Raw genomic sequence first — 26,520 nt, 5'->3', positions numbered from 1 at the left:
TCGTGAGCACACACACACACACACACACACACACGCTGTGCTGCCAAAGACCAAACTAATTCTCAGACAGGGCACAGCCACAACTAGGATTTACAAACTCCAATGCCGACTAGAACCACGCAGGGAACACAACTGGCTGTGGCAAGTGTGTTGTTGAGATTTGGAGAGCCACGGACTTCTCGTGAGGGCAGCTTTTTTTTTACTCTGTTATGGCCTGTTGTCAGGAGTGGATGCAGGCCTCGTGGTGCCAGATTTTGTTCTTTGTCTTCCTCAAGAGAAATTAAAATTCAGGAATTAAAAAAAATTTTTTTTCTTAATGTTTTTATTTATTTTTGAGAGGGAGAGAGAGAGCCAGAATGCGAGCAGGGGAGGGGCAGAGAGAAATGGAGACACAGAATCTGCAGCAGGCTCCAGGCTCTGAGCTGTGGGCACGAACCCCATGTGGGACTCGAGCTCGTGAACCACGAGATTATGACCTTTAACTGACTGACCCTTAACTGACTGAGCCACCCAGGCACCCCTAAAATTCAGGAATTTAAAATGAAATAGCCCGTACTACCATGTAAAAATCCTGAGGCTGCCAAATGCGTTGCTAACCCCAGTTATAAGGTTGTTGGAAGTCCATTATTTTGCAAGGCTGACCCCTCTTACAACGGGCTTGGGATTTCACATGATTGCTTTGGGGCAGGGTCCACCCTCCTTCACATTCAAGCTGGCAGGAGATGGCTGCTGGCTCCCGAACCACACGACACACGACACACGACGACGCTTAACGGCTGCTCCCTCAGCTCTGCCAGGACTCCCCTGGAGTTTTACAATAAAGGCTTGTGGCGGCAGTGTGCTGGAGTCAGTTCCCACTGGCTCGCCAAAGTCAATTGTGCCCATCTCTCTTTTTTTTTTTTAATGTTTATTTATTTTTGACAGAGAGAGAGAAGCAGAGAATGAGCAGGGGAGGGGCAGAGAGAGAGAGAGGGAGACACAGAATGCGAAGCAGGCTCCAGGCTCTGAGCTGTCAGCACAGAGCCCGACGTGGGGCTCGAACTCACAGACTGCGAGATCATGACCTGAGCCCAAGTCGGACGCTCAACCGACTGAGCCACCCAGGCGCCCCTATTGTGCCCATCTCTTCCCAACTCCACGCCCAGTGACATGTCACATTAGCAGCTTAAAATCAGTCACAGCGAGAGTGTTTCCACCTCATGCATTCGGCAAGTGCTACAAATCAGAATGTTTTTCTTCCTAGAGGACCAGTTATTAAACTTACCAGCACAGGATTACATACGAGGATTCAGATTCTGCCAAGGGCTGGTAGGGAACAGTGGAGAAAGGAGTCGTTTTGTTTTCTAGTTACACAAGAATTCGTGTGAGTGTGTGCAGTAGACATTTTGACGGCACCTTCCCCTGGATACCCACTACGAGGAAACAACAATCTTAGTCCTGAATATTTTTTCCTCAATTAAGAAATAATGGTCACACAATAAAATGCCTGGGTTTTAAGAGTACAGCTTGTGAGATTTTCCTAACGTAGCCACGTGTGTAATCACCATCCCAACAAAGATAATGCATTCTTACGCCCCCAGAAAATTCTTCATGCCTCTGTCCAGCCATTCCTCCCCCAAAGGTAATCACTGTTCTGATTTTTATCTCCAGAGATTAATTTTGCCTGCTTAAGGACTTTATATAAATGGAACCATACAGCAGGTGCTCCTTTTTTTTTAATGTTTATTTTATTTATTTATTTTTTTTTTTGAGAGAGACAGAGAGTAAGCAGGGAAGGGGCAGAGAGAGAGGGAGATACAGAATCAGAAGCAGGCTCCAGGCTCCGAGCTGTCAGCACAGAGCCTGATGTGGGGCTTAAAGTCATGAAGCATGAGATCATGGCCTAAGCCAAAGTCAGACACCCAACCGACTGAGCCACCCGGGTGCCCCAATGCTTATTTATTTTTGAGAGAGAGAGAAAGTGCGCATGTGAGTGGTGGGGGGAGGGGCACAGGGAGAGGGAGACAGAGAATCAGAAGCAGGCTCCGTGCTGTCAGCACAAAGCCCGAAGTGGGGCTGGCCTGACACGGGGCTTGAACCCATAAACCGTGTGATCATGACCTGAGCGGAAGTCAGATGCTTAACCGACTGAGCCACCCAGGCGCCCGTCCTTACTGCCAGTTCTTATTGCAGACCTGGGGAAGCCAAGGTTCAGAGAGGCCATCAGGGCCACACAGCTGTGAGCGACAATGACAGGATTCAGAGCCAGACATTTGACTCCAGACTGCATGCTTCCTATACCAGGTAGGCTCTTTCTAGAGAAGTCAGCAACTGTGGAGCTCCAAGGCTGGAGACGGCCCTCAGAGAGGGTAATCCCAGGGGTAGAGTGATGACCCTTTAAGGAGGGGCTGTCTCTACACCAGGCATGAATAAATAAAGAAGGAGGACGGGAGTGAGGCTGGCACCAGCCTGTGAACCCCTCTGGTTCACATGGGTATGGTGACTACCTCGGTATCGTTAGGAGCTGTGAGCTGCCAGAGTATGTGTGGCGAGTGCTGAAAGCTTGCTCTCTCCTCGGACCATGGATCCAGAAGGCCTTCACGCCAGCAACACCCTTGAAGTGACCGGCCTGCCGGGGGCAGCCTCTGGAGGCCCAGGGTCATCACTCTGGACACCTGTCCATTTTCTGCGTTTGACCTCTGTTTAAGAGCGTGTGGTAGCAGACTTAGGCAGATTCCGACCTGAATCCTGGCTCCGCTTATTAGCTGTGTGACCCTGGGCGAGTTAACCTCTGGGTCTCTGTTTCCTCATCCGTGGAAATAATCATCTGAGGGTAATTATCATAGCCCTGGCCTCATATCGTAAAAACAAATGGAGTTGATACTTGGAAGCCAGGAGCAACAGGTTCTGGCGGGACCTTTGGAGGTACGGCTCACTTCCCTTTGCAGAGGAGTCCCTGAAAAGGACAGCTGCTTGAATTTAGCTCTTGAAACTGCTCAGTAGAAACCTACGTGTTTTGGGGCAGGGTGGGGTGGGGTGCCAGAACTTAAATTGGGCTCCTTTTGTAGCTTGGCCTCTGGGTGGGGTTGATGTCTGGGTATGGCTCCCCAGGGATCCATGACAGAAAAGAGGCCGGGGCTCCCCACTCCCACCCAGAGTGAAGAGAGTGAACAGAGACAGTAGCCAGAATGTTCTCACCCAGAACTAGTAAACCAGCCTGCGTCCAGAACAAGCCCATCTTCTTTACAGCTGCATAAATTCTCCAATATCTGGTGTGCCTTGCCCCTCGGATGTGAGGCCTGAACTCTCATGCTGACCTTGGCATGATCACCTCCAGTTCCCTCCTAGCCTGTTTACTGTGATGTCAACCTAGTTACAACTAATGGCTACTTACTATTTCGTATTCTCTTTTCATTGTAACATTAGTTCCCCACAGGACTCCAGGGATTGGTGGTTTATATACTTGGCAATTCTCAAGGTCTACAAGGCTTATTTCTTATTCATTTTCTGCTGTTTGATCCTTCTTTGGGGCATATGGGTCTTCCTAAAGTTTTCATTCTGTACGCAGTGCTACTGTAAATAACTACAATTTTTTTAAAGTACTTTTGCTTATTCATTCATTTTCTAGAAAATATTTAGTCGGTGTCTACCATGTGCCAGGCACTATGCCAACATGAACAGAACGGCCCTGCTCTCAAGGAATTTACAATCTGAGTTGCTCAGTCGGTTGAGCATTTGACTCTCGATTTCATCTCAGGTCATGATCCCAGAGTTGTGGGATTGAGCCCCGTGCCAGGCTCCACACTGGTCATGGAGCCTGCTTGGGATTTTCTCTCTTTCTCTGCTCCCCTCCCTGGCTCACTCTCTCTCTAAAATAAAACAAACCAAAAACAGAATTTACAATCTAACAAGGGAGACTGACCAGAAAGCAGGCAGCCCCCGTACAATGTGGTAAGTGCAGATGGTAATGAGACCACAGGGGGGCCACTAACCCAGCCCAGAGCTAACTGAAGTACTATTAAGTAGAAGTACTTAAGTATAGTTCTAAGTACTACTGCTAGGTCGCTCAGTAGAGGGAATGCTGAGCAAGATTTTCTGTCATTCAATCATTTCCACGAGTATACTTCTCATTTCTAAATGATTTGTTTGATTTGTTCAAATATACATGTTTTTTCACACTGTCCTTTTTTCCAGTACTTTCCATTCTTTATTTTGGCCACCACGTGAAAACTACATTTCCCCCTTAAAGTTTCTTTCAGATTGCCTTATTACATCAAGTTCCCAGGAGTATTAACCCTCCTCTTTTCCCCATTCACTTTCACGATGGAATGTGGTTTTGAGTGGTTCATATTTTTTTCTGTGTGATTTTCCCCCCTCTGGGTGTCCCTATGAGCCATGGGTTGTGGAAATATGGCTTTGGTGCAGTTTACATTTGTTGCTCCTCGGTGTCCTAGAGTTATAATTGCTTTAGTTGATCTATTTTTACTTTAATTTCCTCGCTTAGGGAAATTGTTCAGTCACTTATAACCAATGTACTGTACGTACATCCCCATATTTGGTGCAAGATAACAATGTAGCTGCCTTATGGAACCACAGACTCAAAGGACCCAAATACACACAAAAAGTTAGGTGATCATGTAAATGAGACAGAGTAAAAGGCCTAGTGGTGAACACCCAGTCAAGTTCAGAAGGAAAACCAGGTGGAGAAAGATGATGAGGAAAAACCCAGAAAAGGAGAAGGTTTGTGTGAAGAAGTTTCAGAAGTAAAGTGAAGTAAACTGCCCCCCCCCCCCCCCACGTCCCCCAGAGCCCTGACTTCTTCTGGGTGGAGAGTTAATGTACTGCAGTTATCAGAGGCTGTGGGTGAACTTGACTTTAAAGCTTCCCATAAGAAAGCGAAATCAGAATCCAGGCAAAAGGAGGTCCTTTAAAGTGCTCCTGGGGGCTAGAGGTAGGCTTGATGAAGGTTATGTTTCAAGGGGGAAGCACATAACTTGAAAGGGCTAGAAAGCTTTGTATTGACTGAGACCACAACAAGCCTGGGTTAGCGAGCCCAAGGAAGGAAGAGAGGAAGGGAGGGAAGCAGGCAGGCAGGATTTCAACGTGGGCAGTGTATGAAGTATTTATTGTCAGGAGTGGCAAGGGGAGAGTTGACTATTTAGGGGGCAAGGCAGGAAGGGAGTCAGGAAGGGCAGACTGCAGGAAACCTGGTCTAAGTGGTCAGAAGGCATGTGTCTATTCTAAAGAACTTTCTCACAATGAACACAGGATAAGTACAGGCAAAGGGACAGGTGCCCCACTGCTGTGTCCCTGCAGACCCCGGGATACTCGATTCTTTTCCATATAAACAGAAACGTTTATTGAGCACCTCCACAGCCATCAGGGCACTGTTCTAGGTGTTGCTGGGGGTGAGGGTGGGCACGTTTACAAACAGGGACAAGGCAATTGCTGTAGTAAGTACCTTCCTCGCAGGGTTGTCATGAGGATTGTTCTTAACACGTCGTCGCAAAGCACTTGACCATGTCTGGCACATAGTAAGTGTGACTGAAGGGCCAGTTATCACTACCCATTTAACTATAAGACTTTCGGAGCCTAGCCCAGGACCTGCGTATGCTCCCAAGAAAAGACAGATTAAAACCCTCACCATCTAGTGAGGGAGATACGCAAATACTTTAGGGCCACTTTCCTAACCGTGGGCTCTAAGGGACGTTCGCAAAGGCTCAGTTGCAAAGCAGGACGGCCACAGTCGTTAAGGGGCGCCTGGATTTGGTCTAGTGAGGAGGGCAAAGGGATAAGACACGACTGGAGACCGCGGAGGGGCTCAAACTGGGGGAGGAGGTCTCGCAGGCCACAGTGTCTGCGCTCTGGGCCGCAAGGAGGCGGGCCCAGGACTGCGGAGAAAACTCCCGAAGCCGGGGAGGGGGTTTGGAAGCGTCTAAGACCATATTGGGGGCGTCTGGCTGGCAGAGCCGCCGAGCCCCGCCCCCGCCGCCTTCCTGGGGGCTCCCGGGGGAGCGCCCCGGCTGGCGGCAATCTTCACACTCTCCGAACCCGCGGCTCGGGCCGCTCGCGACCACTGACGCCCGGCCTGCAACCCAGCGACGGTCCAGGCCCCAATCCCGCCCCAGGCCCACATCCGGCGCGTACCACCTGCGGCGCCACACAGCCGCGCTCCCCCGCAGCCGCGAGTGGTGTGGCCCGGCCCCGCCCCCTTACGCCCCTAGGGGCGGGGCGTCCCCCGTCACGTGACGGGGAGTGACCTCGCTGCCCGGCGCCATGGGGGCTTCGGACCCGGAAGTGGCGCCCTGGGCTCGCGGCGGTGCCGCGGGGATGGCGGGAGCCGGAGCAGGAGCGGGAGCTCGCGGCGGAGCGGCGGCGGGGGTCGAGGCTCGGGCTCGCGATCCGCCGCCCGCGCACCGTGCACACCCGCGCCACCCTCGACCCGCGGCGCAGCCTTCCGCCCGCAGGATGGACGGCGCGTCCGGGGGCCTGGGCTCCGGGGACAACGCCCCGACCACCGAGGCTCTTTTCGTGGCGCTGGGCGCTGGTGTGACGGCGCTCAGCCACCCGCTACTCTATGTGAAGCTGCTCATCCAGGTGGGGGCCAGGGCGCCGTCGGGAGATGGGGGCTGCTGTGAAGGTGACAGGCCGGGATCTGGAGGAGGATGGGGGCAGGGAGCCTATGGTGACGGATTTGGGAAGAGGGGCGGAAGACGGCAGGTTTGGTGAGCTGAAGGAATGGGACAGAAAGGAAGCGTTGATGGGTCTGGGGGTGAAGGGATAGAAGCCACAGATTTGGGAGAGGATGAAAGGAACAAGGCATTTGGCGGGTGCAGGGGAGGGGTCGAAGGGATGAAGGAGAGGATTTGGAGGTTGAAGGAAGGGAGGTGATGAACTTGGAATTGGAGGAAAGGGGCAGCATTTGGGGGCGAGTAAAGAAGCAACAGAATGGGGGAGGGGCGGGAAGTTTTGGCGAATGGGCGGGGAGGAGGATTGGGGGGCCAAAGCAAAGTATTTAGATGAAGAGCACATATTTAGAGTAGAGGGGAGCAAGAGCTCTGGATTTGATAGAGATGGATTTAAAGCTGTTTGAGGGGACAAAGGACTGGAGGCCAGGGCCAAAAATTTAGGAGAGAAGGAAGAAAGAGCATCAGCCTCGGGGGAGGGAGGTGGAGAGGAGAAGGTGGCGTTGGATTTAATGGTGAGGGAATTTGGTGGGACAGGGCGAAGGCAGAGGATTTAGCAAGGGAACGCTATGAGTTTGATGGCGACGACAGATTTGGTGGGAGGAGGGGACAGGGTGACGCGTTTTGAGGGAGGGGAACAGATAGGGCGACGCAGTGGGGGAGGGGTGTGATGGCGATTCTTATGGAGAGGGGAGCCAGAAGGAGGCTTTTAGGGAGAAAGGGATGACGCACTTGGGAGAGAAAATGAAAGTCACAGTTGGGGTCGGGAGGTGGGACTCAACAGTCCTTGTATGGGGGGGATGGGTTATGGAAGTATTGGAATTAGGCAGGAGGGGCGGTTGGGACTTAAGGTGGCAAGATTGGTAGAGGCTGGCAGATACTGAGGCCAAGGTGGGGATGACTCTGGAATGGAGCCATGCAGGGGCACTTGGCATACGGTGGTGGCCAGCAAGACCTTGCAGATGAAGTGGACTGCTTGAGAAAGAGAGAGAGATTGAGCTGGAAGGAGGCGGGGTGGAGGGGGTGCACTTGGGCAGAATTAGGTGGGTGGCTAAGATAGGCACTGTTTAGATGGGGGTGATTCCAGCCTGGACTGGAACTGAAGATTTAGCCTAGAATTTTCCAGTTAGGGGAACGGCGGCAGGGCGGGGGTGTGAAAATTGAGATGGAGACCAACCAAGATTTGAGGTTTGAGTCGAGGCGAATGGGTGTTAGATTTACTATCTCTTTAACTGGGCTGAGAGATTGGTGGGGGGGAGGGGGACGTTCGGTTGGAATGGCAGCAGTTGGAGATCTGAGGAATGGGGCAAGGGGTTTCTAGGTGTGACCGGGAGTATGACAAGGAATGAGGAGATTCGGTCGGGGACATCAGGGTGCCTGACTAGCGTCTAATTGTGACTGAGATTTGGAAATGGCTGGTGGGGGGAGATTGGGACTGGCATTTGGTTGTGTTTGGGGAGTGAGGGCTGCTTGATTTGGGGGATTAGGATTGTATTTTCAGCAATAGAGATTACAGGTTTGGGAGAGAGAGTGGGGCTTTGGAACTGGTTGTTACCCGAGATGAGAAGTAAGGGTCCCAAGAGCTGAGTTTTTCCTCTGACGGAGTGAGATTGGGTGAGGGTTGTGTTTTTAGGGTGGGAGATAGGAGAGTCTGTAGAGTGGAGGGTGCTGAAATGCATAAGGAAAGGGGCGGGGGGAGGGTTCATCGTTTGGACCTTGGTAGATGTGGTTTACTGGTTTGAGGAGAAAATTGAAATACAAGCGATTCGAAGAGGGAATTGGGAATGAGGAACACCAAAGCACTGGGTGGGGGAGGATGGGTGAGCCCACTTGGGTGGTCTATCTGATTTGAACCCAGCTGGTGCTGAGTGTAACGTGTTTCAGGGTGAAACCTTAGTAGGTAGAGCTCGGGAGTCAGCAGCAGTTTGCAGAAAAGGCAGAACCTGTTTGAGGGGGCAGGTGGCAAGATCGGAGTGGCAGGTCTGGGGGTTGACTAGATCAAGTGACTAAGAACGCAGGGCCTCATATCAGGGTTCGTCTGTGTTAAGTTTCGGGAGTTCGGGATTTGAGGGTGATGAACTGGCCCCACCAGTGCCTGATACAGAGTTACAGCTTTGGCTGTGGTTGGGACTGGGGAAACAGATTTGGGGATGAAATAGGGTGAATGGGACTTGGGCACAAATAGCGAAAACTTGAGAATGAGGGGAATAGGGCTGTGATGTGTGCCTTTCATAATCTCAGGTGCAAGCACAAGAAATAGACTCAACGAACTGGGGGACTATGGGGTGAGGGGACACAGCAGACTTAAAGGTGCGCTTGGAATTACTCGGACTCCCAAGTTGTGACTAGACGGAGACAGCAACAGAACAGTAGCTCACACTTGGGAATTGAAGGTGTGAAGGGAATACCGCCTATCGAAGGGAACAAAATCAAAACTTAAGTCAGAACCTTCGAACGTTTATCCAAGCAGGAGAAAGGTCTAGCAGGGGAGGGCTCACTGCACGGGTCAGCTGGCTCATGTCTTTCCTTCAACTCCCCTGGGCTGGAATTTGTTTTTTAAAGAAGGTCACCGTCGTGGAGGGTTTTTCATCTATAGTCCGCAATCTCTCCGGTAGCTCAAAATCACATCGACAGGGGACAGCCAGAACTTTCAAAAACACTTGACTAAGGTGAAGAAGGGAGGAAATTAGCCTACGAAAGCCCTGGAAGCATACCTAGTCCAGTTTTTAAGACAGAACATCCCAACTCTGCCATCCCTGCTCCCTTCCTCATCCTAAAGGAGCTGCTGTGGTGCAGGGGCTTGGCTGGCCTCCTTTGAGGGTCACGGCTTGTGTCCTGGAAGGGGCCTTCTCCTATTCCACTCAGGTGCTGGTCTCCCAGGCACCTTGCTTTCTCCCTGACAGCAGAGTCTCTCTCCTCATCAGTTGGCAGCATAATAAATGGTCTCACCCTTCAGGAGAGAGACCCCACCTCCTCAAAGGTGTGTGGGTGGCTATGTCCTTCCCTCCCCCCGGCACCCCCCATCGTGCCATGAGTTTAATGGCTACTGTCATCATAACCTGCATCTATACAGCAAGAATTATGATAGCCCTACAGAAATGAGGGGGGTCATTCTGTCACAGGGCTATGAAGTGATCAAGATTAGAATACAGATGAGGAATTGTTTGAGGAGCAGCCGAGTTTGGAGGTAACGGTTTGCTCGGCCTGGGAGCGAGAGCGACTGATTTGTCAGCGTCTGCATTGGGTGCAGAAAGGAACCTGAGTGTGGGCCGCACTCTGGGGTGGAGCTGAGCTGTCCTGAAGTTCAGGACCAAGGCGGGGGTGGGATGTGTTTTGGAGTTGGCACACTGGGGATTGAGGTTGGACTGAAGTTTTAGCCCAGAGATGGGACTTAACTGAGATTTATTCTGAGATGAGTGCAGGGTTTGAAGCACACAAAAACACTGGAAATGTCTGGCATTTGAAGGTGAGAATGTTGGGGGATGGGGTGACTTGGATTATGGTAGGGGGTAGGGATCTGGGACTGTACACTTCCGTTCATTGGGAGCTTATGTGATGCTGACGGTTCTAGATTCTGATGACGTTTCTGGTATGTTTTGCTGGGGAAACCAGCAAGAGCAGCATTGGAATTTGTAGAAGAGGCAGAGGCCTGGGGTATGAGAAGCGGTGAGCCGGACCAGCCATAGAATCTGACCTTGCTTTTGTATTTGTTGATTCTGAAGGTGGGTCATGAGCCGATGCCCCCCACCATCGGGACCAATGTGCTGGGGAGGAAGGTCCTCTATCTGCCCAGCTTCTTCACCTATGGTGAGTGTGCTTTCCAGGCAGGAGGGCCCGTGCTGACAAAAAAAGCGCGTCACACGTCACAGGGGGAGCAGGCCCAGCTGGCCCCCGGGAACACACAGGACAGCGTGGCACCCACGCTCAGAACTGGCAGGGAGGAGGGGATCAAAGAGTGACCAGAGGCAGCAGGGTTGCTGAGGCGGGAGCAGGTGAACAATGCAGCTTTGGGCTAACTCCTCTGCCAGCAGCTACCAGCCGACAGCCCAGGCAGCAGGAGGGGCCGGGCCAGGACACTGGTCCCTGTCATCCCTGCCGCTCCAAGTTGTGCCTGGAAGTGTTGGGGGGGGGGGGGTCCGGGGAGGTTTCCTTTTGATTTCTGAGCAGTCTGGGCTGTTACCAGTTTTCCTGCTTTCCTTTTAGTCCAGCAGGAGGCCTGTCGGGGGCTTCCTGGGTTCTTTTCCTTCTTCCTCCTCTTTCCCCTGCATCCCTCAGGCAGTGGACCCCACTCAGGCACCTCCACACAGGGGGCACAGGGCGGCCAGCACACGCTGCATTGCGCTTCATGTCTGGCATGCCCCGACCCACTGCACGAGCTCGGGCAGATCGCTTCACTGCTCTGGACTTGTGCTTCTAGTCTGCAAAGCTGTGTCTGCTTCTTCATCCGGGCCCCTCAGGCAAGCAGCCCCCAGCCCCCTCCGCGGCTCTGCTGCCTGGGAGGTCTGTCCACCAGCGGCCCGCCTCACTGGAGCTTGTCCAATGCCACCTGAGCCCACCTGGCTGCCTCCACTGCTCGTCCCCAGACCCCCAGGCGCCAGCTGGCCAAAAGCCTTTCAAACCCATTATCGCTGCCTCTCTCCCAGTCCCTACCCTCCTTAGACTTCTTTAAATGTGCCCTTGCTTCTCCATGTTCCCAGCCGGCTGATACCCTCAGGCTCCCTCCACTTCGGCTCTTCTTTCTTGTTTGGTTAGTCTAGAATGTTCTCTGAAAATCTTTTTCTAATTAATTAATTAATTATATATTTTTAAGCATTTATTTATTTTTGAGAGACAGACACAGCGCATGAGCAGGGGAGGGGCAGAGAGAGAGGGAGACACAGAATCCGAAGCAGGCTCCAGGCTCTGAGCTGTCAGCACAGAGCCCGACGCGGGGCTCGAACTCACAGATGGCGAGATCATGACCTGAGCTGAAGTCAGACGCTCAACCGACTGAGCCACCCAGGCACCCCACCTTTCTTTGTGTGTGTTTTGAGAGAGAGAGACAGCTTGAGTGTGCATGCGTGTGTGAACGGGAAGGGGCAGAGAAAGAGGGGAACAGAGGATCCGAAGCAGGGCCTGCGCTGACAGCAGAGAGCCAGATGTGGGGCTCCAACTCAGTATGAGAGAACGACCTGAGCCCAAGTCAGATGCTCAACCGACTGAGCCACCCAGGCGCCCCTGAAAATCTTGCTGCTGAATAACCTGTGGTTTTGCCTCCTGTCACCTTTTTTAAATTTCACACACTCTTGGCAGAATCTGATGTCCTGTTTGTCTTCCATTTTTGCCACCATGACATTGAGTAGTCTAGGGCCAGGCAGAACATATCATTTTGTGGGGAAGTGTGTCCGTATTTGTTTTTATTTAAAAACCGTCAGTGAAGGGGGGAGGGAGAAGGCCCAGAAGTAGGCACAGGAAAGCCAGTGTACAAAGCTAACACTGGGTTTGTGGGAAGCCGGCGTGGCCGGCTGCCAGCCCCTCCATTGTGGCCTCTACGCACGCTCTAGCCGAATGAGGGACCCCAGGTCAGAGCCCAGATTGTCTCTACTTGTGTCACACAGTCATTCCCGGAAGGTCTCACGGTAGAGGGGTCTTGACCCACATTTTGCCTCTTGCAGAGATGAGCAGAGCTCTGAGGTGCCCCTGCTCACGCCGCGTGTGTAAATGTTGTTTCAGTCCAGATGTTGTAAACAGATGCCCGTTAGGCCGCTTTAGACACCCTGCCTGCTCTCCCGTCAGGGAGGGGGCTCAGCTGTCTGCATGTCTAGATGCTGTCTGGACAACATCTACTCCTCCCCATGTCATGTTGGAAAGTGCCGTAGCTGTCATGACATTCTTTGGTGTAACAATGAAATTCCTGGAGAGAAACCATGGCGTGACGGAGCCCCTGGCCGGCTGTGGGACCTTCTGGGCCCACAAAGGCCCCTGGAGGAATTTTTGCCTGCCTTCCTCTGCTCTGAGAAACAGGAGTTCCTGCTCCTTTTTTACTGGTGGGCAGATCAGCTAGAAAGAGGTTAAGTGACTCACTCATGATCCCTCTAAGACTTTTTCCTACCTGGCTCTCTCTTGCTGGCTGGAGCTCCCCTCCCTCAAAATAAACCTTTCTTCCCCTGGTTCACTCTGAAGCAGGGCACCCTGCTGTGTCACCCAGTGTCCTGTCCCCTCCTACTCTTCTCTTTCCAGTCCCACCCCTATCTCAGGAAGCTAAATATGCAGGGAACAGGTGCTCCCGGCCCCACCATGAGCCCTTTCTAGCAGCGACATTGAAATGCTGGGTTGGCAGACATGTTGCAGTGGAGAGAAAGGTGCATTTGCCGGTTCCTGCCACTGCGTGGTGCTAAGGAGCTGAAGTCAGGTCTGGAAGGGGAGCACAGTGAGAGAAAGTTCTGCTAGCTTCTAGGTATGCAGGTTTAAAAAAAAAAATGATCGTAGTTTAAAAGTTGATACTAAAATAATGACACATTGGAGCCCCTGGCTAGCTCAGTCGGTAGAGCATGCGACTCTTGATCTTGAGGTTGTAAGTTCGAGTCCCACGTTGGGTATAGAGATTACTTAAAAACATAAAATCCCGGGGCGCCTGGGTGGCTCAGTAGGTTAAACCTCTAGCTCTTGGTTTCAGTTCAGGTCATGATCTCACAGTTCGTGAGTTCAAGCCCCATGGCCGGCTTCATGCTGACAGTGCAGAGCCTGCTTGGATTCTCTCTCTCCCTCTCTCTGCCCCTCCCCTGTTCGTGCTCGCTCGCTCTCTTTCAAAGTAAATAAAAAACTTAAAAAAAAATAATGAAACATTAAGAGAGGTATCCTTTAGAGATCCTAATGAAAAAACACTGATTCATACAGGTAGGGTCTACCTTCCCTGACTGCTTAAGTTTTTTCTCTAGAATAGTTCATTGGTGCCTGTTACTTCTCCACTAGCTATGTTGTTTCCCCACCTCATCCCCTGCTGTGAGTCATAAATGCTAACAGGTACTAAGGTGGGGCCTGGGTGCAGCACAGGGTAAGGGTGGTCCTCTTCCTGGTATGCTCAGGGGACATTCTTGAGCCTTTCTTCTGGGAGTTTTTCCTTTTTCCTCCCTTAGGTTGCAAACTTCATCATTGCCTGCGGGCACTCTTTTTCCTTTTTTTCTCTCCCCCAAGAAAAACTGTTTCTTAATTAATGATTTAGTCATCTCTACACACAGTGTGGGGCTCGAACTCACAACCCCTAGATCAGAAGTCGCACGTGCCTCCAACTGAGCCAGCCAGGCGCCCCAAGAGAAACATTTCCTTTTATAAGCAACAGAATTGGTTTGTGGGTTGTAGCAGTTAAGTTGCTGAGTTGAAACACTAGCTGAGTTTGCCAAGTCGATTTTTCAAACTTAAAACAAAAATTTGTGACTTTGGCAAAAATACATTTTGAAGGTTTTACAAAAAGAAATGGGCTAGAGAAGACTCTGGGGTTGGGGCCTGATTGCTTGTGGGCTTTGGACAGCTGCCCCCTTCCGTGACCCAAGTCAGCATGTGCTGAGGGACAGGCTGCATCTGGTCTGGGTGTGACTGTGACCGGGGGTGGGTCTGTCGGGGCAGGGGATGTGACACTGCCACCTCTGCTTTCTTGTAGCCAAGTACATCGTGCAGGTGGATGGGAAGATAGGGCTGTTCCGAGGCCTGAGCCCCCGACTGATGTCCAATGCCCTCTCCACTGTGACCCGGGGCAGTATGAAGAAGGTGAGCCTGGGGGGCAAAGCCAGGATCGGTTGCCTGAGGTTCTCCCCAAGCTCCCTGGTGGCCCCAGAGGCAGCCATGTGCACTGGTCCGGTTTCTCCTTTCCCAGGGGACACCCAGGCGCCATAGCCAGACCCCAGACCCTGGTGCGTCAACACCTCCTTGATTGGGAAGTTTCCCGTCCCTAGTCCTCCCGCTTTCCCCCAGCTGTGACAAGCTGTGACCGCAGGTGTGGGGGAGAGGGGTCCCCTCCCCCACCCCCGCCAAGCTCCAGCCCTGGGGTTACCAGAGGTGAACCTAGCTGCAGGGAAAATAGTAGGAGCTGATTCCTGCCATTCCTGTCCCTTAAGAGTTACACTGAGGAGGCATAGCTGAACTTTGCTTTTGGCAAAGTTTTTTGGGTTTTGGGGGTTTTGTTCTTGTTTTTAATTAAGTAAGCTTTATGCCCAACCGTGGACTAGAACCCACGACCCTGAGATCAAGAGTCACATGCTCCACCGACTGCGTCAGCCAGGCGCCCCACTCCTTTGTTTTTGTACCTCAGGTTTTCCCTCCGGATGAGATCGAGCAGGTCTCCAACAAGGACGACATGAAGACTTCCCTGAAGAAAGTGGTGAAGGAGGTGGGCATCTGGGGTCGGAGAGGGACAGGCCCCGGAGGGGAGTCTGATTGTTTCTCACTGCCGAGTTGGACAGGTCATTGAAGAGACAGGGTTGGCTCTTCACTCCGCATGGGTAGGGTGGGACATGGAAGGAGCCCCGGCATGGCCACTGCAAGGAATCCCAGAAAGCCTGTCAGCCATCATGGGGCCTGGCCTGAGACCCAGCCGCACCCCTGGGCGGAGGAAATGGGGGGTGGGTGACAGGTGGGGCTATCTGAGGTAGACTGGCCCCATCGGGGGCTGTGGGATCCCAGTTTGTCCATTGTAAGAGCTTGTGTTCCCCTTGAGGGCCCATTCGAGAGAGAGGCCAGACCAAGTCCCTGCCCTCTGCTCTCTTCCAGACCTCCTACGAGATGATGATGCAGTGCGTGTCCCGCATGCTGGCCCACCCCCTGCACGGTGAGCCACCCCTTTGGAGACTGCCTCTCACCTGTGGGATAAGCCCTTGTGGACTGAAGCTGGCGGCGGTAGAGCCCTGGGAAGTGTAGTGGGGTGGGGTGTTCCCCCGGAACCACACTGAGGAGAGATTGGCGGGGAGTCCTGGCCACAGGGAGCAGGGGCCCTTCCCGGGCAAGAAGAAATGGGATGCTGTGGTCACAGGGTACGACGGGGAAATCCCAGAGGCCCTCCTCCCCTGCTGCACTCTGACACAGGCCTTGGGCAGCAGCCGCTGCACCGGGCACCCCGCAGCTGGGTGCCCTGGGTTTTGGCCACGACATTACCTGCGTGTGTTTCTTTTTCCTCAGTCATCTCAATGCGCTGCATGGTCCAGTTTGTGGGACGGGAGGCCAAGTACAGGTGGGTAATTCTTCCAGGACTGGCAGGAGTGGTCCTGTCACCCTTCAGAGTCTGCCAGGACAGGCCGTGCTGGGGTCAGTTGCTGTCCCTTCTCTACTCTCGTTCTAATGTGCTAGCTTCAGAGGAACATGGCAGTGGGCGGCCATCGACAGTGTCCAGGGGCGTTTTCTCCCCTCGATCCCATGTCCGGGGCTGCCCTGCAGAGGGGTGAGTGGGAGTGGAGTTGGCTTGGACCGTGCCACCTGGGACTGCACTAGGGTTCCATCCTGGACCCCCTAGTTCTGCCCTAACCATTTCTCCAGCTCTCACAGAGCTGACTTGTAGGTCGTTTCATCTTTTGCTAAGAGGCGGTTCCACCCTATGGGCGGGGGCCCACTCCATTGCTTGCTCACCGAATACCTCCCGGCATCTGCCGGGCCCGCAGTGAGCTCAGTGCGGTGGGGCCAGAGCTGTGTGGACAGAGCTCTTCCCCGGGACGGTTATGCCCTCCTGTCCTCCTTGCCCCACGAAACCCTGTGGAGGACAGGAGGCAGATCCTAGAGGCACGTGGCAGGAGGACACATCTCTGTTACCCTTCCCAAGACTCTTATCTCGTGGCTTCAGTTGTTTCCGGCAGCTGTCCTGTGGGGCCGCTTCCCCAGGCAACTCGGCTGCCGTGGCCTCATTTGAGGTTCACTAATGGGAGGTTGGCCCATTCTCCCAAAATGAAACCGCGAGGTTGGTAGACACGACCATGAGGGGATGGTCTGGCTCAGAGCCCCGGTGGCCAAGAAGAAGGGCTGGGGGCCTGGCAGGGCTGGGTGACTTGGGAGCAACCTCGGCTCCCATCGTCTCTCTGTTAAACTTCCCCTGCCACTTAGGCTTTGTAGGGCCTCTGCTCAGGATAGGCCACTTCGCATTGCGAGCCACAAGTCGTAGAGATTGCTCTTAAGCCTGCTTTGCGTTTCATACCTGACGCCAGCCTGTCCTTTGATCTCCAAGCGCCTGCTGGGGAGGGCCAGGTGACTTTTCCCAGGCTGCATCGGGGCCTTCTGCTACAGGACCTTCTGCCTCAGGTTCCTTCTCTGCCCTCTGGGCAGGTGGTTCCCCGCTCGCCACCCCTCCTGCTCTCACGCTGTCGGGCATGCAGTCTTCTCTGCTGGAAGGCTGCTGAGCCAGGGATAGGCACTAGGGCCAGGCAGGAGAAGGTCCTGTTACCTTTGCAGCAGCCCAGACTGGAGGCCAATTCCCAAATTCCAGATCCACAGCAGGCAGTAGTAGAGAACCGTTAGGCTCCTATCCTGGGGTGAGTGGGTTTCCCATCCCCGTGAACTGTGTCAGTGCCCCTCACTCCTAGACGAGAGCTCTCTCTAATCTTCTCCACTTGGTTTCTGCCTGGTAACACAGAATCTCCTCTCTGCATCCCAGCCCGGACTGGATGGCTTTGAGCAGGGATGGTGGGCTCTCCTCTCCTCTCCCCCACCCCCCCCCCACCCCCCAGGGGTGGTCTTCTCCACAGTGACTGGGTGACCTCGTACCCCTGTCTTGCCTTCTTCACAGCGGCGTGCTGAGCTCCATCGGGAAGATTTTCAAAGAGGAGGGGCTGCTGGGATTCTTTGTGTACGTGAGTTTCTGTACCCCATAGCTGGCCACGTGGCGTGGCTCTACTAACAGACACGTTCTCAACCTCCCAGGCTGTAGCTGCCAGGCTCAGACTAACCACTGGGCTCCGTCCTGCCTGCATAGCTGCATTCTGGCTCCGTGCAGCCCTGGGGCTCGTGTGAGCCAAGGATTGTCAGGACCGATGCCATCCCGCCCTTTGCAGATCACGGCTTACACAGAAATGGTACTGCGTGTCCCGCACGCTGCGGAGAGGGACTGACGGGCCCCTCCCCCAGACCCCGTCCATTTGCCCTGAGGGCGATCTTCAGGAGCCAGGGCACTCTATCTAGGGTATTCCACATGGCAATCCATACTTCTGGCTTCTCCTGAAAAGTCGGGAAACCCGGCTCTGCTGAGCCTGTGTTTGTGCGGAGCGGCCAGAGGCAGGGCACGTGATCTCCCGAGGACCGCGGATCCCTGCCCTCCTCGCTGTCTTGCCTCCGCCTTAGTTCACATGTAAAAGAGAAAGACTAAAAAGACTGTGTCCAGACAGAATAAACCACAAGCAGACCCAAGAGCCAAGCCTGACATGTGGCTTTTGTTTGGCCTTGTTAAGACCTTGGCAGTGACATACGTGTCTAAGCACGGAGTCCTCTGTTCATTGTGGCTTTGTAGTTGGTCAGGAGTTTTTATGCAGGATCTCTCATGTAACCAAGAGACGACCATGTAGGTGTGTGTGCGTGTGTGTGTGTGTGTGTGTGTGTGTGCGCGCGCGCGCATATGTGATATATAATAAATGGTTCTCACCAGGGGGTGATTTTTGCCTCCAGGGGACATTGGTCATGTCTGGAGACATCTTTTGCTTGTCACAGTTGGCATCTAGTGGGTAGAGGCCAGGGATGCTGCTAAAATAAACATCCTGCAACGCAGAGATCGGCCCCCCAAGACAAAGAATTATTTGTCCCTAAGTGTCAATAGTGCCAGGATTGAAAAACCTTGATCTATACACACACTCACACACTCCTATATTCAGGTGTGTGTGTAAGTAAAATGAATATTTGATTGTGTGACTGGTACATCAGACCGTAAAACTACATGGCCCCACCTCTGGCTGTTTTCATACTTACTCTGTGGTCCTCTTCTGGTGTGTGAAGAGATTCTGACACAACACACGCTTGCTCATTGGGTTTTTCTGTTTATCACGTATTTGCAGACCAGGTGATACATATGTGTTACAGGACTGAGGAGGCACCAAAGCTTATGTGAGTGGTTAGTCTGAGCACAGGTCGGGGCAGCAAGATTGCAGATGGCATTCTTGAAGTTCATTTTAGTCACGTCCCTTTATAACATAGGTGTGTCATATACATTTTTTTGAGCTTTGCAAATATTTTTTGAAACATTTTTTTAGTGTTTTTTTTTTTTAATTTTTTTTTTAACATTTATTTATTTTTGAGACAGAGAGAGACAGAGCATGAACGAGGGAGGGGCAGAGAGAGAGGGAGACACAGAATCGGAAGCAGGCTCCAGGCCCTGAGCCATCAGCCCAGAGCCCGACGCGGGGCTCGAACTCACGGACCGCGAGATTGTGACCTGAGCTGAAGTCGGACGCTCAACCGACTGAGCCACCCAGGCGCCCTTTAAGTGTTTATTTTTGAGAGAGAGACAGACAGACCGTGAGCAGGGGTGGGGCAGAGAGAGAGGAAGACACAAAATCCGAAGCAGGCTCCAGGCTCCCAGCTGTCAGCACTGAGCCTGATATGGGGCTCGAACCCACGGACCGTGAGATCATGACCTGAGCCAAAACTGAGTCAGATGCTTAACTGACTGAGCCACCTAGGTGTCCCTGTTTTTTTTTTTTTTTTTTAACTTGTGTTTTTTTTTTTTTAACGTGTTTGCATGTTTAGATATTAAGGACATTATTTCAAAATATTTGAAAAGCTTGGATTCGAGCCCCACGTCAGGCTCTGTGCTGATATCACAGAGCCTGCTTGGGATTCTCTCTCTTTCCTTCTCTCTCTGCTCCTCTCCTCACATTCGCATGTGCATGCACTCTCTCTCTCAAAGTAAATAAATAAACATTAAAAAAAAAAACCCCACAAATAGCACGCAGGACCTATTGATCTCAATCTGGCTTTTTGCCCTCTGCACCGTATCTTAGGGACCTTCCATTGCATTTTGTAGAGCTGTTTAATTCTAAAGGCCGTCATTTTAACTGTCAGTCCTCTTTGCAAAAACTTGTATGGAATGGCTTCAATGGAACATTCTAGGGGTGAAGACAACAGATGCATGGAGCAGAGTGTTTTGTGAGAGTTGATTAGGTAAAGAGGCCAGGAGAAAACTATCAATGTGTAGACCCTGTTTCACACTCTGCATTTGAAAATCCCAGATTTAGCAACATTCACATCTTGAGGCCGGGCCTCTGTAGTTTGAAAACCACTTGTGAGACCGCAGACTTACTGGCATCAGATGTGGTGTGTGACACCCCCACGGAGAAAAGCACACTGCCTTCCTGGCGTGGGTAGCCACTGGCCCACATGGCCCCTGCAGGCTGTTGTCCTGAGGCGGTACTTTTGGCTATGCTGAAGTTTTCAGCTTGGAACATCCCTGCCTCCTTCCTGGGCGTGGAGCCCCCAAGAAATGTTCCCCTCCCTCCCCTGCTCATCTTTGCTCACCTTGTTTTTTAGCGGCTTAATCCCTCACCTCCTTGGAGATGTGGTTTTCTTGTGGGGCTGTAACCTGCTGGCCCACTTCATCAATGCCTACCTGGTGGATGACAGCGTGAGTGACACCCCAGGGGGGCTGGGAAACGACCAGAATCCAGGTTCCCAGGTTGGTTGGAACAAGGACTTGTCAATCTTTCCGTGTACTGCTGATGCCCAGGGTCAGGGGCAGAATCGAGGACTCTGGGATCTGAGCACCAAGGTCCTGAGGGCTAGGGAGTCTCTGGGGAGTGGGCTAAGAGGGCCTCTCATTGTCCCGGGGCAGCTTTGCTTCTGGGGAGAGTGGGCTCCAGAGGGGAGATTCAAGATCCGCAACCAGACCTGGAGGAGTTCATGGAATGCATGTCCTTGGGCAGTTTTAGAAATAAAACGGATCCCAGCTTATCCGAGGAAATGATCCAAGTAGGAATCAGGAAATCAGGACACAGACCAGCTAATAACCCTCTAACTTTTGCTTCATGTTTCATGCTTAACGTTCACTCTTCTGTGAACATTATGGTATTTGATCCCAACAGCACCCCATTTGTGAAAGGAACAGGGCAGGTGTAATGTCCCATTTTACTGGTAGAGAAGTTGAGACCCAAAGATTGAGAGGCTCTCCAGAGGCACTGGGCTAGGACTCAGCAGGGCTGGGACTGGGTCTTTCCCTGTGCTCGGCTGAGGGTGCTTCCTCCCGCCTCGAGGTTTTTTTACTTCGGCTAGGAAGTATACCTTATAGGCACACCCCACTCTTTTGTTAGCAGTGGTCCATACAGCCTGGTCTGCACAGACCTCAGCAGGCTAGGTCAAGCATGAGGAGGCTTTGATCCTTGTAAAAGGCGCTTGTTTCAGAAAGGTGTCTGGGGACCTGGTGGGTTGACAGGTTCTGCCTGAACCAGGTTGAGCTGGGGAGCAGTGATGGGCAGGTAGCCAGACACGCTAAGAGCAGGGATTGCCAGCCCCAGGAGGATAGGCGGGCTGGGGGCCTGTCTGTCAGAACCACCTCGTGGTGGGGGTGGGGGTTCATAGCCTGCATATGTCTGTGTCTGGGCGTGTGTCGTGTGGTGAAGAATGTCCCGCCCCAGCTGAGAGCCTCTGCTCAGGGAAACCAGGGCTGGCCTTGGGTAGGTGAGTCTCGCTGGCCTTTCAGCGTAAGCAGGTTCCTAAAGCTCCCTGGAGGCCAGCTCCCACTTGCAGTCAGAGTGGCACACACCCAGGGCCCTGCCCTTTCTCAGGGCCTTGGGGAGAGGGCGGGCGGCGTGTTGCTGCTGTCACGTGCAGAGCAAGGCGGGGACAGCCGGGGCATCTTAGTGGGGGGGAGGGGTGGCCCACAGCTGGAGGGTTTCCCCCGAGTCCAGGTGGGCGGGTGTTTGACCAGGGGCTGCCGCACTTACCACCAGCACAGGCAGTCACCAGCGTCGCGGAAAGGGCTTTGCGAGCGCTCTTCTGCGTGTGGCTTAAAGGCCAAGGCGAGGTTGACTGTGAGGCAGCCACGCAAGCCTCCGTCTGGGTTACTGGGCATCCGCCTGGCAGTATGGCCACGCCCAGGAACCCTAGGCACAGGTAGTCACCCTTCCTAGCGAGGGGCCGTCCCCTGGGCAAAGAATTCAGATGTTGGGACTCGGAAGGGGGTGAGACTTTGCTAAGGTGGGAGGGTAGCAGTAGGCTTCGAGTTCCCCCTCGCCTTTTGCTGCAGGACCAGGATTCTGTGTCTGGGGAGTTCGGGGGGGGTGTCTGTCTTTTCGTCCACCTGCTGACCACCGACTGTGTGCCAAGCCCTGGACACTGATCGAGGCAGACCCAGGCCACGCCCTTGGAACTCACGGCTCGTTGGGGTACACAGGCCAGTGGCCAGTGATCCCATTTACGTGGCCTGCACCTGTGCTCCTCACCATCCCTGGTGGGCTCTCCAAAGCCTTGTCAGTCCACTTACCCCACTTCTGTCTCTCAGAGCTGCCCTTGGCTCTGACTACAAGGCCACAGAAGCCACTGGCGGGCCCTAAAAGGGAACACTGTGCAGCAGTGTGCAAGGAATCGAGCCCAGAGGGTGTGTGAGGCCAGTGTGCAGGGTGAGGTGGGGGGGCCGCAGACCAGGTAGCATGGGGCGAGGGTGCTTGTCTGAAGTCTGCATCCCGAGGTACCTGTAGCAAACCGGTCTCCCTTTCTTGTCCCTCCAGTTCAGCCAGGCCCTGGCCATCCGGAGCTATACCAAATTTGTGATGGGGGTAAGTCGAGCCAGCTGCTCAGCCCACTGCCCTTTCCGCTGCCCTGTGGGCCTGGGTTGGGCTTGGGAAGCCAGCTCTAATGGTGGCTGGAGGCAGGCCTGGGTGTAGGGTGCGGGGACAGCGTGTCCTCGCTCCCTGGGCCGGGGTACGGGCTGGTGGCGGTGGTGGGGTCGCTGCCATTCATGTCTCCCCGGATCTCAGATTGCGGTGAGCATGCTGACCTACCCCTTCCTGCTGGTCGGTGACCTCATGGCTGTGAACAACTGCGGGTAGGTGTGCACCCCTCCCCCCGGCACCCTGCCAGGACCGTGGGGGGTGGCGGTCCAGCTGAGTCTGTCCGGTGCTCTGCTTTCTCCCGACTGCTCTGTGTGTAGGCTGGGCCCCCGGTATCCTGGTGTCCTCTGGGATTCACTGCCCCCCTTGGGGATGAATCTGGGATTCAGGAGGTGGGTGGTGGCAGCTCCGGGCCACCCCTTGAGACCTCCTGTCCCTTGGCTGATCCATCTCCCGTTGTTCAGTGGGGCTGACGTGCTCTCCTTCCTGGGCAGGCTGCAGGCCGGGCTCCCCCCGTATTCCCCCGTGTTCAAATCTTGGATCCACTGCTGGAAATACCTGAGTGTGCAGGTAGGCAAAGCTCCTAACAGAGGAGGTTCCCCCCGCTCTTCCCCCATGTCAATCAGGTGAGATGGTTTTGTGGACTTGACGCTGTGTGGGAAGACAAGGGATCGTCCTGGGGTCCAGTGTTGTCAGTAGGGAGGATAAAGAACGGAGACCTTTGGCGTAAGGCATCTTCGTTAAATTTTCACTTTATTTTAGAAAAGATGTGAGGTCATTAGATCTGAATTTGCTTATAGATTTTACTTTAGACACCGTCTCCTTTTCTTCCTCAACTTTTAAAGACTCATTCTGTGAGGGAGCCCATGGGGTAGGTGGTGAACCTGAAGCCCAGGACCTTAGACCTCGAGTAACACGGCTGACAACGCAGCGGCCAGGAGCACTTCTGACGAGCAGCTGCTGTGTCCGAGGCTGACCCCTCCCTTCTGTGGGTCATCCCTGGTGTCCAGGAGAACCCGAGGCTTGAACTGGGCCATGCGGCGAGGGTGCCCGTCTTGGGATTTCATGTTCTCTGCCCAGGCACCCTCTTGCTGGGCTGTAGCCCTTGGGCCCAGAGGTCAAGGATCCAGGTGTCTGGTTCAGGGCAGATCCTTGCCTTTTCCTAGCCTTGGTTTGCCTCAAAGCAAAGTGGGGCAGCAGTCTGGGGAGGAGCCGGCACACTGACAGGCCTCAGGATCGAGAAGAGGACAGGTGGGAGGAAGCAAGGGAGCAAGAGACACAGTTCTTCCCAGCGGCTCCCGTCAGGTCTACGTCACATCGCATGGGCATTAGGGAGTCCCCGAAGTGTCTGAAGCCAGAGGGCAGCGAGTCTCCTCTATGGGGGTTTCCTGCTGAGTAGCCCCAGCGACACTGGACACCCTGTGACGTGAGGCAGTCTGCTCCCTCGTGCCTCAGCACGTGGCATATTCTGACACTGCCCTCTAGGATTGCAAACCTGCGCCCTCCACCCCTGCCTGACCCTGGGGTCTCTGAGCTGCTGGACCCTCTCTTGTCCCCTGCTGGCCTTGCTCAGGGGCAGGATGAGAAGCTTGGTGGCCCCTTTCACTGACCTGACTGTTGCTTCCAATCCAGGGCCAGCTTTTCCGTGGGTCCAGCTTGCTTTTCCGCCGGGTGTCCTCAGGATCGTGCTTTGCCCTGGAGTAACCTGAATCGCCTGAAAAAACATGCTGCGTCAGCCTGGCCACCGGGGGTGGGGCCTGACCGTGTCGGGCACCTGTCAGATGAGTCCAACCCAACAACACCTAGATGTGCTCCAGCCAGCTGGGCTTCGGTTTCCGTATTTACCGTGCGTCTGTCCAGAAGTGGGGGTTGGGTGGGGGTGAGGCTGCACCCAGTGGATTGGTTACCTGTTAGGTCCGGGGAGGGTGGGGCAGGCCTAGGGCATTCGGGCACAATCCCCTTCCTTTGCTCACGTGCCAAGTCTGCCTTGTGAAGGGGGCCAGAGAATGGCTAGTGGAGGCCCAGGTAGGATGGGAAAAGGCTCACGGGGTCAGCTCCCACCCCCCCACTCATACCCTCGTCCGCCCCAGCCTCATCCTGCGCCTCAGCTGGGAGCGTTGCCCCCCCTGCTTTGTAAATACGGCGGGATCCGCTTTCATGAGGCCGCCATCATGTCTAGGCCTGTGCGAGAAAGCCCTTGCCACGTTCTGCCTTCGTTCTTCTCAACACTACTTTTCTGATGCCGAGGCGGGCACCTTCTGAATGGGAAATCATGTGACTGCTCAGAGTGTGTCTCCCTCATCAAATGCTCGTCGGTTTAATGGTGATGCCTCACATGCAGGATCTGGTTACCTGTGCAGTTGTGAACACCCAGAAGTTAGGCAGGTCAGTGTCTCTCGTACTATTCGGTTTAAAAGTTCCCGGTAAGATTTGACCTTTTCTCCCTCAAATAAATGTATCGGTGGTGATTTGGAGTTTTGTGGAGAGTCCGTTCTTTTTAATTTCTTTAATTTTTATTTACTTTTGAGAGAGTGTGAGCAGGGGAGGGGCAGAGAGAGAGTGGGACACAGAATCCAAAGCAGGCTCCAGGCTCTGAGCTGTCAGCACAGAACCCGACGTGGGACTCGAACTCACGAACGGTGAGATCCTGACCTGAGCCGAAGTTGGACACTTAAGCCATCGCCTGGAGAGGCCCTCCCAGCTTCAGAAAATGTTCCACCCAAACCCCTGTCGCCTCAGCACGGTTTGCGGATGACATTCTTGGGTTTTATCAAGAGTCATTTGGCGTGGTTACAGCAGAAGGGGTAGACACGGGCCCAGCTAAAGCGCCAAGCTCTGTCTTCTCTGGTAAAGGCAGATCTCCCTTCAGTTTGTCTGCCCGGTGCTGGGGTTTATAAATCCCCAAAACTTACAAATGGAACCTGCTGGCCTCTGGGGACCATGGGCTTCCATCTGATGGGGCTTGAATACCAGCTGAGTTCCCCGAGTGTTTCTCTGCCCTTGTTCTAGAGGACTGGTTTCAGAGAGTTGGGGTCTGGTGACCGTGGTCCTGCTTCTCACAGGGACGGGAAGGCCCCTGGGATGTTTTTGCAAAACTGGCTTTCCCCAGTGGTCTAGTAACAGTTGTCTTGCGGGCAGTTTGCTTTATGTATCCCTGTTCCCCAGGAATTCAGGAGCATGCCCGTGTGGGTGTCCTGTAAATGTCCGGTGGCTGAGGCCACTGAGGTCTCTTACTCCCTTCAGACTGCTAAAGCGGCAAGGAAAGGGAGCACAGCGGGCCAGGCCTTGCTGGCACCATTTCCTTCCAGAGAAGGAAGGCCCTTCAGAGGCACGTCTGCCTTGTGGCACGTCACCTGTCTCCAGCCCGGTGTGGTTTCCCCCCATGGCACTGACCACTGTCGCGGGGTGACTTTTCTTCCTGTTGCTTCACCTTCAGCTCCTGTGTTTGCATTGATTACTTCCTAAGGCCCCTGTGGATTTAGGGGCGCTTGGACTTGGGCATTTCAGGGTCCGGACTACATTTCCCAGGCTGTCTTCTGCACCCAGAAACAGCAAGAAAATCCCCCTTGGATGCTCGGTCTCAGGTTTTAGGTGAGCAAAGTACAGGTTCTGCCCCTCCTGTTTTTCAGGTCAGTATTCAGATGTAGGTGTTCTGTATGTTAACTTTGTTTACTCTGTTCCGTGTTTGAAGGCTAACGTCTCACCCACCATCCGAGCCCCTGGTATTTCCCTGTCCGTCCTGGAAACTAAAGTGCGACCAGGTTTTTAGCTGAGAAAGGAGATTGGGTTGGATTGGGGCACAGCTGGGCTGTCAGCGAGAGGAGGGGTGACAGGGAGTTAGTCTCCATCCTCTCCTCCTGGGAAACCTAATTCTGAAGGACAAAACCGGGAAGTCCTCTGCTAGGCCTCCCAAAAGGCCTGAGTTGGTAGTGGTGGCCTGTGCTGGGTCCTACCAGAGCCCTCGTTGCTTTACCGGTCCCCAGATGCCTGGGGCCGTGCAGCATAGTGCTGGAGCAGAGTACTCCCCACCCCGCAGAGGCCTGGAGGCCGCAGAGTGCCAGTCAAACTTCCTGTCATGACAAAAACATTCAAAAACC

General features: G+C 53.7%; 1 protein-coding gene across 2 annotated transcripts; it reads left to right on the top strand.

Annotated features, from left to right (window-relative positions):
- Positions 1-6,229: 6,229 nt before the first annotated feature.
- MTCH1 (mitochondrial carrier 1) lies at positions 6,230-24,897 on the top strand. Of its 2 annotated transcripts, none has more exons than XM_042938605.1 (12): positions 6,230-6,576; positions 10,388-10,472; positions 14,302-14,408; positions 14,950-15,027; positions 15,408-15,465; positions 15,813-15,864; positions 17,404-17,463; positions 20,130-20,223; positions 22,322-22,369; positions 22,571-22,638; positions 22,918-22,993; positions 24,056-24,897. In XM_042938605.1, the coding sequence occupies exons 1-12, from the start codon at positions 6,256-6,258 to the stop codon at positions 24,125-24,127; spliced, it is 1,119 nt and encodes a 372-aa protein (XP_042794539.1). In that variant the 5' UTR covers positions 6,230-6,255; the 3' UTR covers positions 24,128-24,897. The 2 variants fall into 2 exon arrangements, with proteins under 2 accessions (XP_042794539.1, XP_042794538.1); XM_042938604.1 differs by having other exon boundaries at positions 20,130-20,274.
- The last annotated feature ends 1,623 nt before the right edge of the window (positions 24,898-26,520 follow it).

Source organism: Panthera leo, chromosome B2 (genome assembly GCF_018350215.1).
Source record: "Panthera leo isolate Ple1 chromosome B2, P.leo_Ple1_pat1.1, whole genome shotgun sequence".
Classification (NCBI taxonomy): Eukaryota; Metazoa; Chordata; class Mammalia; order Carnivora; family Felidae; genus Panthera; species Panthera leo.
Note: the sequence above shows the minus strand (reverse complement) of the source record. Positions and strands in the feature narration are given on the sequence as shown.